Consider the following 15,662-nt stretch of genomic DNA (forward strand, 5'->3'; position numbering starts at 1 on the left):
TTCCACGATTCTAATTAAATTAAGAGCACACAAATCCAAGAATGACGAATCTAGTTTAAAGGACCAAAACATGTTCTCGTAAAAGAATACCAAATTAAAGGAGCGGATCAAGGTATAGGAATCTTCTTTTGCTACCAGCTTTACTCAAGTGGGCAGGAAGGAACCAAAGATTAATTAGTACGTACGGCCACCGGGGGTGAACCAAGTCCCTTGGCCTTGCCTTGGGTATAGCCAGCTCGTGATCGAGTGCGTAGATCGTAGCTCGATCACCCATGCACTATGGGTTAGGATCTCCGCAAACAAAATTAATATATCATATATGGTATGATGTTAGATTGGTAATGTTTCTTCAACTAATATGGGCGCATATAACTTGTTTTTATAGTTAATAATCTCCAATTTTAAGAACTTAGTTATGTTTATATATCTTAAAAGACAATTCAAGCGATTTATTTTGAGAGTTCGAGTCATGGTGATTGATATCCATACAAACTCATGCAACTTGACTCTCATGTGCGCCTTGACTCGGTCGAGATTTCCGACGTATAAAACTCGAAATTTTTTATCGTATTTAATCCAAAAAATTTATAAGTCAAAATATGCGTATAAAATATTGCATGAGATACTAAACTTGCATTATCTTAAAACTTGAACAAAATTGAGACAACTATATCTAGTATGCCTCTGTAAATTGAATTAATCTACTTTGAATAAATCAATAATCAAGGTCCGGTTCTAAACCCGGTCGGATGGAGCAAGAAGAAAGGGGTTTGATTTACATGAAAAGTAAAAGGAATCGAATTCTTTGGGTGTGAGAATTCAATGATAGAAGATTGATCGTTATTCTAAATTAAGCCTTCTCGTACAAGACTCCAATCCACACCTTTTCTTCATATTTTCTCTTTAATTACCTTTCTCTTCTCTTTTTTTTTTTAATAAAAAAATGGTTCAATTAATTTATTAATTGATTGATTCCTCTCTCTCTTTCTTTTTCTTTCTTTGCCCTCATTTTTATATTTTCTTTTTCTTTTTTTCCAATTGATGCCAAAGATACCCTTTTAATTTTGACACGTATATATATCAACCAAAAATATATTGTTCCATTTTGTACCTCTATCGTAGATATGAATATACCTTCTATGCATATATATCCATTAGTTTCACAGGGCGTATAAAGAAACCCATCATTTTTACAATAAAAATAATATAACATATATATGTTGTCTGACCCAACAGAATGGAGGCCCAAGATTCAGTCAAATATTAACTTTGGATGTAAATGTAACTAGAACATAGGTCCATTATTAAATAAAATAAAAATAATCCAAAAATAAATAAGCAAGAGTTTTAAATGTTAGTACTCTAAAGTTCTAAACTTGTTATACCATAATTATTTAGTTCATAATTCAAAAGATAACGCTGCACTTGTTGCATAAGAGGAAGGAACATACTTGTAATTAATTTGGGTCAAGAGGGTGGGGGTGGTAGGGTCAAACAAATTAATATCATTTGAGGGATAAATTTATGTTTTCAAGAAAATTATACGAAATTTTATTATTATTTTTAAATGCAAACATGGGTTGCATCAAAAGGCCCAGAAGCTCACGCAAAGAACCAGTTTCACCAGTGCTTTCCAAAGACTTAATTGAAGTTAATTATTAATTTTTTTTATGGTGTGGAAGTCAGCTCCTACCCATAAGTGTGCGCTAAATGTCATGCACTGGCTTGTAAATCACTCTAGAGCGAAACAGACCCTTTTCAAGAAGCCAAAACAGACCCTGCTTGGTCGCCAGCCATGAAATCAGAATATGATGCTCTCATGCTCAATGAGACTTGCTCTTTAGTCACTACTCCTCCGGATACACGCGTTGTTGGTTGTAATGGGTATTCAAAGTCAAAACCAATCTGGATGACTCGGTTGCTCGGCACAAAGCCAGACTCGTTGCCAAGGACTACTCTCAAACTCCTGGTCTGGACTTTACCGAAACCTTTAGTCTGATGTGTAAGAAAAACGTGACACATATTAAAAGAAGTAGCGTGTACAAATTGATATTGGCGACGACCAAGAAAATTTAGATGCGTACACGATTCTCCTTCTGAATCTCAGCTCCCGATACACTCATCGATGGTATGAGAAATGCCTATAAATAAGAGCGATTGAGGTCCCTAAGCACACACCTCAGAAAACAAAATACACCATCTATTGAGAGGGTGGAGTGCTTAGAAGGCTTCAACCGAGAAGAAAATCAGAGAAATCAAAATTTTCAATGGCCGGAGGTAACACTCGATTTAAGCTTCCGCATATTGTTTTTTCATGTTCATGTATACGTAAATAACATGATTTTGAGAAAAAATTTCTAACACGATGATCAAACCAACCATCATACGTATGGTTCTTGTTATTGCTGTATCCAGGCGCTAGAATATCAGACAAATTGATGTGAAAAACACATTTCTTCATGGTTCTCTTCATGAAGTGGTCTATATGCAGCAATCTCCCGGGTCTAAGGTTCAAAATGCTAGCAATCCTCTTGTTTGTAAACTTCACAAGGCTAGAGATCCTCTCAGTGTTTTCAAATTTTAGTCTTACAATAATTTTTTTTGTAATTTTAATTTTTTTTACATGACAGTGATGTGACACTGATGTGGTACATATATGATATTGTTGTACATCAACAATCCCAATGACCAAGACTAAAATTAACGAAAATAGATGATAAGACAAAAATTTGATAACAAAGATTATAAAAATCGCAAACAGATAATTATATAAGACAAAAGTACAGTTTTTAAGGAAAAAAAACTTGCAGGTAAGTTGAGAATGCACTAAATTCAGGTTATACATATTTGTTGTGGTCCAGGTCCAGGTCCAGGTCCAGGACCAGGACCAGGCCCAGGCCCTAACTCATTGCTACTCACCTTCAATAGATCGAAAAGTTATTTTCGATAAGACATCAACCTATTATATTATTTCAGTGCCGTTATAATTTAAAACAATTTCTGTATCAAATATAAAGTTGTTTTCTGACCCATTAACTCTAAAAAAATATTATTAAATTATTTATTTTATTTAATATTAATTCATATAATAATTTTATTAATATTAAATAATAAATATACTTAACCTATTTTCAATAATAAATATAAAGATAAATATATAATTATTTATTAAAATAAAATTTATATAATTTAATTCAATAATAAAAACATTATATACACAATTAATTAAAATATATAATTAATTTAATAGATAATAGTAAAAGATATAAGTTTTTTTAAAAATATATTACATAGCATAACTAGTTATTCATTGGTTACTTCTACTATTACAAATCATTAATAAGTATTAGTATTAACTATTAATTATGGTACTAATAAATATTATGAGAAGTTGTTAAAAAAACTATGAAAGTAATTGGCAGTATATTTATTAAAGTTTGAAATAACATTGTTGTCCATATTTTGGAAGATAACTGATCTTTTTTTATTTCAGTCGTTATCTAATCTTATGAATTATAAGGAATCAATTTTAAAATACACAAAACATTAGTCTACATATTAAATTAAACACTTAATCATGTTTAGAGAGTCGCGTGAAACATGCATGCATATTATTCTTTTCTTAAGATGAACTTCAAAATAATTAACGTTGTTTAACTATATATGTATTCTCATTTCCATTCAAACGGCCCCCAAAGAATTTTACTTTAATTGTTATTCTTATAACTTTCTTAAAGAGGAAATTAAAATTAATTGAGTTAAGAGATTCTTTAATGGAGTTGTTTGTTCTTGGAGTGTAACAATAGATTATAGATGTATGTTCTTCTTTTGAACTAGGTTCACTCAGCATTTCTTTACAGGGTGTCATGTTACAGCTTCTTTTTCTTTTTGGAATGTCTAAAGACTCCAATATTCTTGGAATTGCTTCAAGTCCAAGTGTTAGATTCACGTGTAACGCATGCAGAGCGTCAAATTTCTCGCTATAAATACAAATAATTCTCTTGTACACCAGCACAGACTCCGAATCTCCTACATTGTGTGAGTTCCCAGTCAGTTCATTAGGTGACATGGTCGCTGCTTCAGTCTCATTTGCTTCTAAACATTCTTCATTGTACTTGCATATTTTCTGTTTTTCTTGTTTTTTTGTTATCTCGTCTGGCATTAATTGTCGAGAATCTGTTTACTTGCTGTCTTTCTGCTTGTATAATGTGATGTTTTCCACAGGTTTGAGGAAGGCCAATATGGAGATTCCTGTACCGAAGAACTTAAAGAAGCTATGGGAGTTATGGGAACTTCGATCCTTCCTCATCCTAAGCCTCTCTCTGCAAGCTGTTCTAATTTTAATTTCCCCTTTGAGGAAGCGAACCAAGAATGACTTTGTATTCGTTATTCTGTGGTCTGCATACTTGTTGGCTGATTGGGCAGCTAATTTTGCAGTTGGAATAATATCCAACAGCCAAGGCAATATGAACTGCAGTAACAAGAAGGGTGACTTTGATTCTGATCTTCTGGCATTTTGGGCTCCATTCCTTCTGGTACATCTCGGTGGCCCCGATACGATATCTGCATTTTCTCTGGAGGATAATGAGCTATGGCTCAGGCATTTAGCAGGGCTCGTATTCCAATCCATGGCTGTAGTATATGTATTCCTTCAGTCCCTGCCCCAGAACAGGGTATGGATGCCAACAGTATTCATTTTTATTGATGGACTCATAAAGTATGCAGAAAGGACAACGTCACTCTATCGTGCCAGCTTCAATCGCTTCAAGGAGTCCATGCTTAAGGCTCCTGATCCTGGCGCCAACTATGCCCAGCTCATGGATGAGTACCGTTCGATGAAAGACGCAAATCTACCAACTCGTATCGAAATGATTCGCGAACCTGAACGAGGAAAAAAATCTGTGGATAGGGTGAAAAAAGGGAAGTTGAATGACACAGAAGTGGTGCTTTATGCATATCGCTTCTTTGAGACTTTCAAGGGCTTAATAGTCGACCTCATTTTCAGCTCCCGTGAACGTAATCAAAGTAGAGAATTTTTCCTCGAGAGAAATGCGGAAGATGCTTTTAGAGTGATAGAGGTGGAACTTAGTTTCATATACGAGTCCCTCTTTAGCAAGGTGGTGGTTGTGTACTCTTCATACGGATACTTGTTCCGATTCTTCTCTTTTGCTTTAGTTGTAACTTCACTTGGTCTCTTCTATTGTGTGGACAAAACCGACTTTACAGATTCTCGTGATGTTGCCCTCAGTTATACCTTGCTTATCGGAGCCATTGCTCTAGATGTAATAGCTTTCATCAAGCTCGTTACCTCTGATTGGCTTACTGTTACCATAAAAAAGCTGCCAGATGTAGACCTCAAGGACCCAACAAAGTACGGACCTGGTGGTGGGAAAAGCTCTGATGGCTACTTTCGGCGATATTTGCAACTTCTTCGGCGGTTTTTTCATCCTCTGATCCGCCATTGGTCCGAGTCCGTGTCATGTTACAACTTGATATTTTATTGTCTGAATCCTCGCCCGCTCTTAAAGGAGAAGATTATCAACCTTTTTAATCTAACAAAATTTTTAGACAGCCGAAAATATAGGAAACACGGACGATTTACTGAAGAACTGAGACAACACATATTCGATGAGCTGCATATGAAATCTAAGATGGCGGATGATTTATACACTGCCAAGGAGATAAGTGCAGCAAAAGGTGATTGGACCCTGCGAGTTGAGAGCTGCACCGAGTTCCTTCATCATATTCTTGACGTGGATTATGACCAGAGCATTCTGGTATGGCATATTGCCACCGAACTCTGCTACAACGATGAAGCTAAATCTTCATCGGGCAAAGCTGGAGAGAAGGCTTCATTTGGCAAAGATGGGGAGAAGGCTTCATCAGGCGAAGATGGCGAGAATTACAAGAAGTTCTCTAAGCTGCTTTCTGACTACATGTTATACCTCCTGATTATGCAACCTCAAATGATGTCTGAAGTCGCAGGCATCGGGCAAATCAGATTCCGAGACACGTGTGCAGAGGCCAAAAACTTTTTTACCAGTCGATCTGTGTACAGGAAAAAGAAAGAAACAATCGGAGCTGGTTTCTTGAAAAAAGTTTGTGGCGCCATCGTTATTCTTATCGCAGGTTTGGTTGCCTTGTTCATTCTACCATTGACTTTTATAATATCCCTTGTGATGAATGGCTGCGACCTCAAAGAAGCGTGTAGGAAGATAACGACACAAGCCTCCAAGTGTTTTTCAGATTGTAAGAGACACTTCTCTTTCTGGAAAGTCGGCAATAATCAAACTTCAAGAAATGAAATGGTCGTCGGGGATAGTAGTCAAGCTCCAAGAAATGAAAACGTCGTCGTCGGGGATAGTAGTCAAGCTTCAAAAAATGGAAAAGGCCGCCGCGTGGATGTTAACGATGAAAATCAAAGAATTGCTTGCGATGCAATTCTTGGTGTTTACACAGAAGTTAAGCCCGTTGCAATAAAGGGAGATAGGAGCAAGTCAGTGTTGTTTGATGGATGCATTCTGGCCAAAGAACTGAAAGCTTGGGAGGAGAAGAATCCGGGGAGAAGTAAATGGTTAATAATGAGCAAAGTTTGGGTTGAGATGATGTCTTATGCTGCTATAAATTGCAGCGCAAACACACATGCCCAGCAGCTGAGCAAAGGTGGAGAGCTCATCACCATGGTTTGGTTTTTGATGATTCATTTTGGTTTGGGAGATCAGTTTCAAATCAACGAGGGCAATGATAGGGCTAAGCTCATTGTGGGCAAGTAGTTTCCATTGGAATAATTCTCTCTTGGTCCATTATGTTTAAACAATTCTCAATTTAGTTCTTTTTCTTTTCAGTGTCTTTATTTAATCTCTTTTGTTTACAAAATTTTCCTTATTCAGTCTTTATTCTCATTTTACACATGTTTTCTACTTTTATTTACTTTTCCCTTTTTTTAAAAAAAAAAAATATGAGTATGTGAAATTGTTATGAGTAATGAGCCTGCCAAAAAGCATAAAATTATAAAGATTTTCTGTCTATATATCATTGATCTTTTTATGACTCATCATGCTTCCGTATAATAAATTAAACATTTTACTTTTTTTGATCAGAGTGTCGTCGGGTCGTATCTATTGGGTTTACATATCGATCTCCACAGTCTAACCAAGCAGTCAAAACATATAGTTTCTGAAGTAGATCCTTTCGACATCATTTAACTCAACCATGTATTATTTCTAACATCAGGGTGTACAACAAATAAGTTTAATTTTTGGTATTTCAGTAAACCCATTTATAAAATAATTTTAAATGGTGTGTATTAGACAGAGTGTATGAAATTTTATAGGTAATAAAATATGATCTATCTTCTTTCATTAGTTTTTTTTCTTTGAAGTTTTGATACAACGTCAAAGCTCGATTAAAATCTCGACCAAACAGGTAATAGTTAATTCTTGAATAAATTACTCCTACAATTTTTCCTGCATAGAGATTCTCTGAGATAGTTCCCAGTATTGAATTTTGAAAATTACACATTCGTTTATCGCATATAGCAATGTTGATAGGTGAATCTATCCCTTCTTTAAAAGTAATTTGTATCATAATTTGAATTGCACATTTGCACTTATGTGAAACCAAGACATAGTTCGTGCTACTTCTATCTTGAGTTTTTGTAATTCTTCTTGTATTTTTTCGGAAGAAATTAATTGCATCTCCATTCGATTTCTCATAAGTTTCATTGGGATTGACATTTCTCTTTTGGAAACCTTATATATCAGATGATGTTTTCTACTTCTTAGGCCAACATTTCCTAATAATTTTCCTACCTATCTCCAAAGAATCTTTGATATTTTTGAAGATTACGATTTTCTCTCATGATTTTTTAGACTATGTTATCAGATATAGTTGTTTGGCCAAATAAACCAGAAAAATGTTCATATTTTTGTGTCGAAATACTTTGTCTTCAATCATATTCTGGTTTTTGATTATGTTTCATAAGATTTTTGACTCTGGATTTCTTCTTCTACATATATAATTCCTTCTGAGGTGATATCCTCAAATTGGTATATTTGAACAAGATCTCGGTAATAAACTGTTTTTTCAATATCTAGAGTTGTTTCGAAGTGTTTTATTTCATTCCAATCATTTTCTGAACAGTTGGTTGAAATGTGAACTATTGCTCCATATGTCCCGCAATTACAATCTTTAAAACTTTCATTATCTTGGGTGTGAGTTGTTCTTGAAGTTCTCTTTGTAGGTCTACGTCGTGATTCAAGAAGAGTTCAATGCTTGGGACGATATCTTACTTCTTGATGGTCCACTTCTTTGCCCAGATTTGTAATATCTGGCTTATTTTATATACCATACTGTTATAGGGTATAATTCTGACAGGCATTTCATATCATCATGCCAGTACCGTATAACTTGAATCCGGAAGGTACTTGATTTGAAACTACTTGAAAGGGCTGTAAGAATTGACCTGGAATCGGAACGGGTTGTACGGGGATGTTTTTTATTTGAATACGGTCACCGGCCACGTAGTAAACGGCGAGTACGAGCTACACACTTTAAATGTGATAATTTTTTATTTTATTTTGACAGAATATGTAAGATCATATTATCCTTTAATCGCACAATTTGACCAAATTTAAAAAATCAAATTCCCTCCAATCGAAATGAATTGGTGGGGAATTCTATATATTTTAATGACCCCTCAAATAAACCTCTTGAGTATTGATATATAGCTTTCGTGTATTTTGTACAAGTTTTCCGATCTTGTGGAACTTGTGACTGATGTTGTGAATATAATGTTCTAATAACCATCAAAATACGTAGCTATCAAACAAGAATCAGAACATTTGTGTAGACCCTGCTATGTTGTTTTTAATGTTATTCTTCACATTTTCTCTCTGCCAAAATAAACATAGGGAAAAACATTCTAGTAACCAAACTAGATGAAATTTTACATGATGTAGATGCAGAAAATACTATTAAATGAATTGGTCTACATTAACCAAAAATAATGATAGGCAGTTGTTGAAAGCCATTCATGGAGCCATGAGTCCTTCAATTGTGTAAGAAAGTGATTTCGCCCAGTCGACTTTCAGAAGCAGTGTTTGTAATGTATGCATCACATCATAATCTGGATCGAGCTTCCGCTGCCAGCCCTGTAAATAAAAATGACAGTTACCAACTATTATAGAACAGACTGACCAAAGGATACCAAGAATTCTCGATGAAAGTAAATAAACATCAAAGGTTGCATTTTCCTGGAGACTAAGAATAATTCTGCCTCCTTCAAACTATAATTATGAAAAAGAAAAATTAAGCAAGAGTACCTCAAGGACTAAAATTGTGACCATCACAGCGCAAACGCTGCCATCAACATTGACTTTATGACGCCGGACTTGCTCAAGAACTTGTAGCATGCATTCAGCGGGATGAACCAGATCTCCTTCTGGGGTACCCCAAAAATCAAATGATTCTTTCACTTCCTGAGAGCAAAGTAATTGAAGAGCTTACAAGATAAAATAAAATTTTCTACAAATCACACACGATATGGCAACAAAAAACTTTATTGAGAAACAGTGGTACTCGAGGAGAAAAATTAATAAAATAGAGAAGATGCTCTTTTATGTGGTTTCTCGGCAAGGCAAAACTGCCCTAGAAGGATCACATCTCTAACATTTTTTCACCCATTTTTTAATTGTAATTATTCTAATGACCATCATTGTTTCTTTAGCTCCTTTTGTCCAGTATCTACCAAGCTAAAACCTAAGTACCAAAAGGGTGAGGTACTGCATTGCAATGTGGTGCCCAAATCTATTAAGGCCATGACTAAGATTCTGCATTTAATATCATTCAGTGTTCAAGATTCACCTGAATGAAGGCCTCAGGGCTTGGGCAGTTCTGTTTCTTTGAAAATCTCAGAGTGCACTGTGCTGCAGTTTGGCCATCTCTACGAGCAACAGCAGTAAAGAACTCAACTAAATTTGAGCGATCATAATTAGAAAGTTCTGCAGTCATTCCCACATCGATGAATATGACATGAGGCTTGGTTTTGAACAGCTTTTTCCGGGAAGATTTGTTTCTACCTATACGAACCAGGATGTTTCCAGGATGCATGTCAGCATGAACAAAGTTGTCTACCTGACAAAGACAAGGAAAACAATCTCAGATAATTACAGTACAAGTAGCTAACCATAATTCCGAACAACAAGAATATAATTATTTTCATAGCCAAGGGAGTTGGAAACAGAAGGAAAAGTTGTTCAATTTGAAATACCAGCATATAATGTATGAGGATGTTACTTGAAAGAAGGAAAATAAGACATTTGTTACCAGAAGCATCTTAAGCAAAGCATGCGTTCCAATATGGGCAAGAGAACTTTTTAGTCGCTCATTCCCTTCGAGCTCATCAACAAAGTAAGAAACACTCTCTCCGTGCTCAAAAGTTTCCACCAAAACAGCTGGATGTACTAAAGGATATACAGGTTTGGGGAAGGAAACATCTTTCCATCTCCGAAAATTATATATGAAGCGGCTCAAGTGAGCAGCTTCTCGAGAAAGATCAACTTGAGACATCATAAAAACTGCGAACTGCTGTACACTTTCATCCAATCTCAACCAATTCAAAGCAGGAATTAAGTTTGAGATTTTTGCCACAAGATTAATTATCTCAAAATCCCGTTTTATAGATTCGCCAACTCCTGGATGTCTCACCTTTACTGCAACCAGTAATGGTTTCGTCTGACGACCAGGATATCGAGACCGCAGAGAAGCCCTATGTATTTGAGCAATACTTCCAGATGCCACAGGTTCTACCTCAAAGTCATTGAAAATTTCAGAAATCTTACGGCCAAAAGCTTTCTCAATAGCCTTCTTTGTGTAGGCAAAACTATGTTCCGGGGCTTTTGTGTGAAGCTTTGACAATTCGCTGCACAAATCTCTAGGAAAGAGATCGGGTCGTGTGGCAGCCCACTGGCCCCATTTTATGAATGCAGGTCCTGCTCTTTCTAGAGTTTGACGAACAACCTGAAGCCACAATTCCCTGAATTGAGGTCCAAAAGTATCTGCAAATGGAGCCATGCCAATGCTTGGTGTAAAAAGAACAACCAAAAATATTGCTCTTAATAACAACAAAAAGCCAACGAATATGTATAGGATCAATCTAGTCAAGAAGAGATGGCTATCTTCTGCACGCATGTATAAAGTATTTCTTGGCCGAAAGACATTTTTGTCTTCAACCGCTTGTGCCCATGCCACGTGTGTTCCACAGACTAAAGCAAATATGCCAGGAACAACCATGTAAGAATTGCTCAATGCCAAGATGACAGCCTGAGCCATCCTGTGAAAGGGGAGACAAGTCCAGCCACTATGCGCACACATTTGTGCCAACCTCTTCCAAGCAACTCCGGCATGATGAGCTATAGTATTACTCAATGGAAAAACTGAATACTGCCGAAAATAACCATTACAGAAACCTTTTCCGATATCAGGTGTCGCATTCCAAGCATGTCTTCTGCTGGGAAAAGAATACTGCAGGTAGAGTCTATATCGGCCAGAACAGTTGAAACCTGCTCTATTAAAAGAACCATGTTTTGAACTTTCCGAATAGATGCTAGCTCGGTTTATCAGTGAAGACCGTGACACTCTCAAGATGTTTCTATCAGTCAAGAATCTGCAACAGTTTTGAAGGTCAAAACCCCACCGCTACTAAGACTGTTTGATCAAAAAACCAAAAACATTTGTACAAACAAAACTGCCTGACTTTCATGTATTCGAAAAATCGACTCGGTACACATACTAAAAGTAACCAATTTCCATGTATTTTTTGCACTAAAAAAAAAAGAATGCAAGGGCTAGATCATGCCTAATCCGTTGGTTAATTGAATAAAACAAACACATGATTTCCATCCAGTACACAAGAAAGATGGAATAATTCTAATCACAAAATGATTCTAAATACAAAAGAGCTAAAAAGGCAACCAAGTAGATCACAGGAATATCAATGAAAAGTGGAAAACAGAGAAAGCAGACCTTAACATGATGAAACTGGGCTCGAGACAAAAGGGTAGGGGCTAACGTAAGTATCTCGCCGACAAACATTGTTTAAAGAATGATGAAGATTCAACCATAAGTATCTATCAGTTTTCACAGATTCAACTCAACAGCAAGCGATGAAAGGATGACGAGCAAAAAGAAGAACATCCAAGGTTCGGATCCAAAGAGCCAATAGCCGATTCAATTTCCTTCTTTTTTTAATATTTATTTGCAGTTGTTTACCCTTTTCATCTTTGATTTGATATTTAAATGTGACTATGCACGTAGATACGTTAGAGGACGAGATTGAGACAACAAGCACCCAAAACCTTACCACATTGTAATAAAGAAATAAACAGGCATTACTGATAACTTACTTTGTTCGAAACTAAAATTTTGTTGCGATTTAAATATAGTTAACATGATATTATTATAAATACATGTATTAATTTTAAAAATACTCCTCTCTTACAAAATACGAAATATACCCTCTATTTCTAAATTCATGCTTTTATATATATATATAATTGAATATGTTATTTTGAACTCTAGCCACTTTATGCAAATATACTAATATCAAAATTAATTTTTGCATCTTTTTCCATATTCATGAAGATTTTTAAAAAAAAACAAGGCAATCATTAATCTAGAAAAAAAGACTAATAACCCTATTTCAAAATTATAATGTTGTTATCATTCAAATATATATTTTTAAAATATTTTGATAATTTAAAAAAATATAAGAATACGTGCCGACAATAAAGGTGAAAACAAAATATTACTTGAATTTTAAAAAACAAATGATATAAATACAGATTAATATGAAATAAAGATAACAACTGTATAATTAATAATTTTACTATTTTCTCTTTTATGTTTTTTCCACCTTTATGGATATTCAAGAAGTCATTATATTTTTCTAGTGACTGACTTCATATAAGATGATATATATATCTTAGTAATCGAAATCGGCTTTTACTGAAATACCTAAAAAAAACTAATAAAATGGTCATACAGTAATCTAATTATGCAGTGAAATGTAAAGGTATATTACTTTAAAACATTTACTTAATTAACAAGTACAATTTATCACCAAAGATATATATTTTTGTGATACAATCGAAAATATCACACTGCTTGAAGCCAATATTATATATCCTGCAGTTTGGCACACTCTACAGGCTACAGCACATACACAATACACATATATATGTTAATCATACATCTAGTTAGCCAGCTAGACGCGGTGTTAACTTCCATCCTTGCCGTCATATCTTTGATGACTCGAAATACAAGGCAGCTGCAGGAAGCCCAAGTTCATTCTCAGCCGAAAACAGGCGTGTGCTAAAATGGGGCCGCTCCACCGGCTTTGCCGTCACGGCTTCCATCTGCCCCTGCTGCTGAAACGCAGCAAAGACGTAACGGTGAGTGCCCACTGGTGGCTGAGGTCCCATGTATGGCATCACCTCCTTCCCTGCATATTCCAACTCCACATTTCAATATTGGCAACCAGTTATATATATACAACTTATTCGTTAGTGTACTCTTGAAAGTGAAATTGCATTCCCACTAATTCTTGTTATTTGTCAATTGTAAAAAAATGGGATACACCTTTACTGGCATCTGATCCTCCCGGTATATCTACTACTAGCCTGCACTAAAAAAAAAAGCACAGATCATTTAACTTGATCAATACAACATTTAGGAAGAACTTATTCTTGGCTAGCTACCACTTCAACTAATTTATTGTTGACCTTCATAAAACATTTTGAAGTGATTTAAGTCTTTGTTATCGCTGAAAAAAATAGTGAATATGGTTTTGAGTTAAAAACTATCCATAAAATTTAGTATAAATTAAATCACAATCAAAAGTTAAAGGGCTTGCCAATGCAACCACTCTCTGAAAGTTGGTTCACTTGGATTTGGAGCATCAGGATCAACCATGACCTAAATAAAACAAAACCCATGATAATAATTAACCCCCTAATTAATTCATCAATTTAATTAGAGATTTGATTAGTATGATCACTAACAAGCGAGTAATAATTGGAGGATCCCCTGATATGAACCGTAGGCCTCTCATCCCCCATGGGTGGCTTGATTTCACACCCGTTACTTATCTGTGTTGCGCCGTATCGTACCACCAGTTCTGCCAACGGGACGAACATGTCTACCACGTCTCCGATGACTCTTCCGAGCACCAGGGAATCAACGGCTGACCTAGGCATTTGAGCCATTTTAATTATGCCCAACTGATTTTTAAATAAACTACAAATCCAAGAAATCTAGACACTTGATATTCGTCAATGTACTGAACCAGCTAGCTATCGATGAAGTGATCGGAGAACATCTTTACATATATATATGGGAAGACAAAGAAGAAGACACGTAGAGAGAAAAGCTTTGATAATGCATGGACGCGTGGGAATCGCTAACTAACCTAAAACTCAGCTGGTTGAAATGTGTCACTTGGTTAGGACTTGCGTTTTCTAGCTAGGGTATAATTCTAGGGGCACCGGCGAACACGTTTATGTTCATATTTATCTCATTATTTTTATAATTAATTTGATTTATATAAATGATTATAATATTATAACCATAAAAAAACAATGATAATTTTTTATAATTAATTCAATTTAATTCTAAAAATTAACGAGTGGTTAAATTAATTTAAAACAGTGAAATTAAAAAACTAAAAAAAAAGACAGAAAAACTAAATTATAATTAAAAATAATGAAATAAAAAAAGAAAAAAGAAAATATTTGAATATGACATCATTTTTATCTCATTTTTAATAAATAGTAACAAATATATGTATAAATTAGTGCTCGTCACATACACTACGTGCTCCAGCAATCTCGTGTTGTTTGAAAAAATAATTTGGAGATTAATAATTTTTTAATTAATTTTATTTACATTAAAATATGAATAATATCATATAAAAATTTACAAAGATTTAGACTATAATTTGCTGGGGGTGTGAGGTCCTACCAAACGGACCATAATGTTGGTCCAAGGCCTCGAGCCTTGTAGTAATGGATTTGATGAGGGACGAGCAGTAGTTTGGTGGGAGGCCAGACGGCCCATACCAAACGAAACATAGTGTCGGTATAAAATAGTAAGTAAGTTGTGAACTTCAGATCATCGAAAAATGATGGCGATAATATATCCTTAAATCCAGTTATTTCAAATATCATGCAGGCTAGATTGAGGAACAATCAATCATATGTTTGTCGATCTTTTATAGTGGAGTAGGAAGCTTATCAAGAAAGTATTATGCTCGAGAGCAGATAAAGGTCAGAATATTTTGGCCACATCTGTGGATTCAGAGTACTCCTGCTTTTAAAAGTCTGTGTTATCAATCTGACCAATGATATCACTAAATTATTGAGTGATTTAGGATGCTATGGGATGGGATGAGGCAACAGTAAAGAAGTTCTTTTCATCTTGTGGAGCTGACGCAGTTCTTCATATTCCATTAAATTGGCGAGATGACGAGGATATGATATTTTGAGCAGGTAACGAGAATGGAAAATATTCTGTTAAGACGGGTTATAAAGTATAATTTTATTTTTATTTTTATTTTTATTTTTATAAATGGCACATTTGTAAATTTAATGAAGGATTTACCAAAT

General features: G+C 35.1%; 3 protein-coding genes across 3 annotated transcripts; 1 reads left to right on the plus strand and 2 right to left on the minus strand.

Moving 5' to 3' along the window:
* Positions 1-3,857: 3,857 nt before the first annotated feature.
* On the plus strand, positions 3,858-6,921 carry LOC140987239 (uncharacterized). Its single transcript, XM_073455673.1, has 2 exons — positions 3,858-4,062; positions 4,225-6,921. The coding sequence occupies exon 2, from the start codon at positions 4,242-4,244 to the stop codon at positions 6,771-6,773; it is 2,532 nt and encodes an 843-aa protein (XP_073311774.1). The 5' UTR covers positions 3,858-4,062; positions 4,225-4,241; the 3' UTR covers positions 6,774-6,921.
* A 1,782-nt stretch (positions 6,922-8,703) lies between these two features.
* On the minus strand, positions 8,704-12,278 carry LOC140988990 (uncharacterized). Its single transcript, XM_073458134.1, has 5 exons — positions 12,025-12,278; positions 10,327-11,665; positions 9,865-10,134; positions 9,324-9,479; positions 8,704-9,152 (listed from the first exon to the last, which is right to left on the minus strand). Exons 1-5 carry the CDS (start codon positions 12,030-12,032, stop codon positions 9,033-9,035), a joined length of 1,893 nt encoding a protein of 630 aa, XP_073314235.1. The 5' UTR covers positions 12,033-12,278; the 3' UTR covers positions 8,704-9,032.
* A 784-nt stretch (positions 12,279-13,062) lies between these two features.
* On the minus strand, positions 13,063-14,461 carry LOC140988853 (protein MOTHER of FT and TFL1-like). The gene is made up of 4 exons (XM_073457928.1): positions 14,061-14,461; positions 13,913-13,974; positions 13,639-13,679; positions 13,063-13,501 (listed from the first exon to the last, which is right to left on the minus strand). Exons 1-4 carry the CDS (start codon positions 14,262-14,264, stop codon positions 13,296-13,298), a joined length of 513 nt encoding a protein of 170 aa, XP_073314029.1. The 5' UTR covers positions 14,265-14,461; the 3' UTR covers positions 13,063-13,295.
* Positions 14,462-15,662: the final 1,201 nt, after the last annotated feature.

Source organism: Primulina huaijiensis, chromosome 11, assembly GCF_012295235.1.
Source record: "Primulina huaijiensis isolate GDHJ02 chromosome 11, ASM1229523v2, whole genome shotgun sequence".
Classification (NCBI taxonomy): domain Eukaryota; kingdom Viridiplantae; phylum Streptophyta; class Magnoliopsida; order Lamiales; family Gesneriaceae; genus Primulina; species Primulina huaijiensis.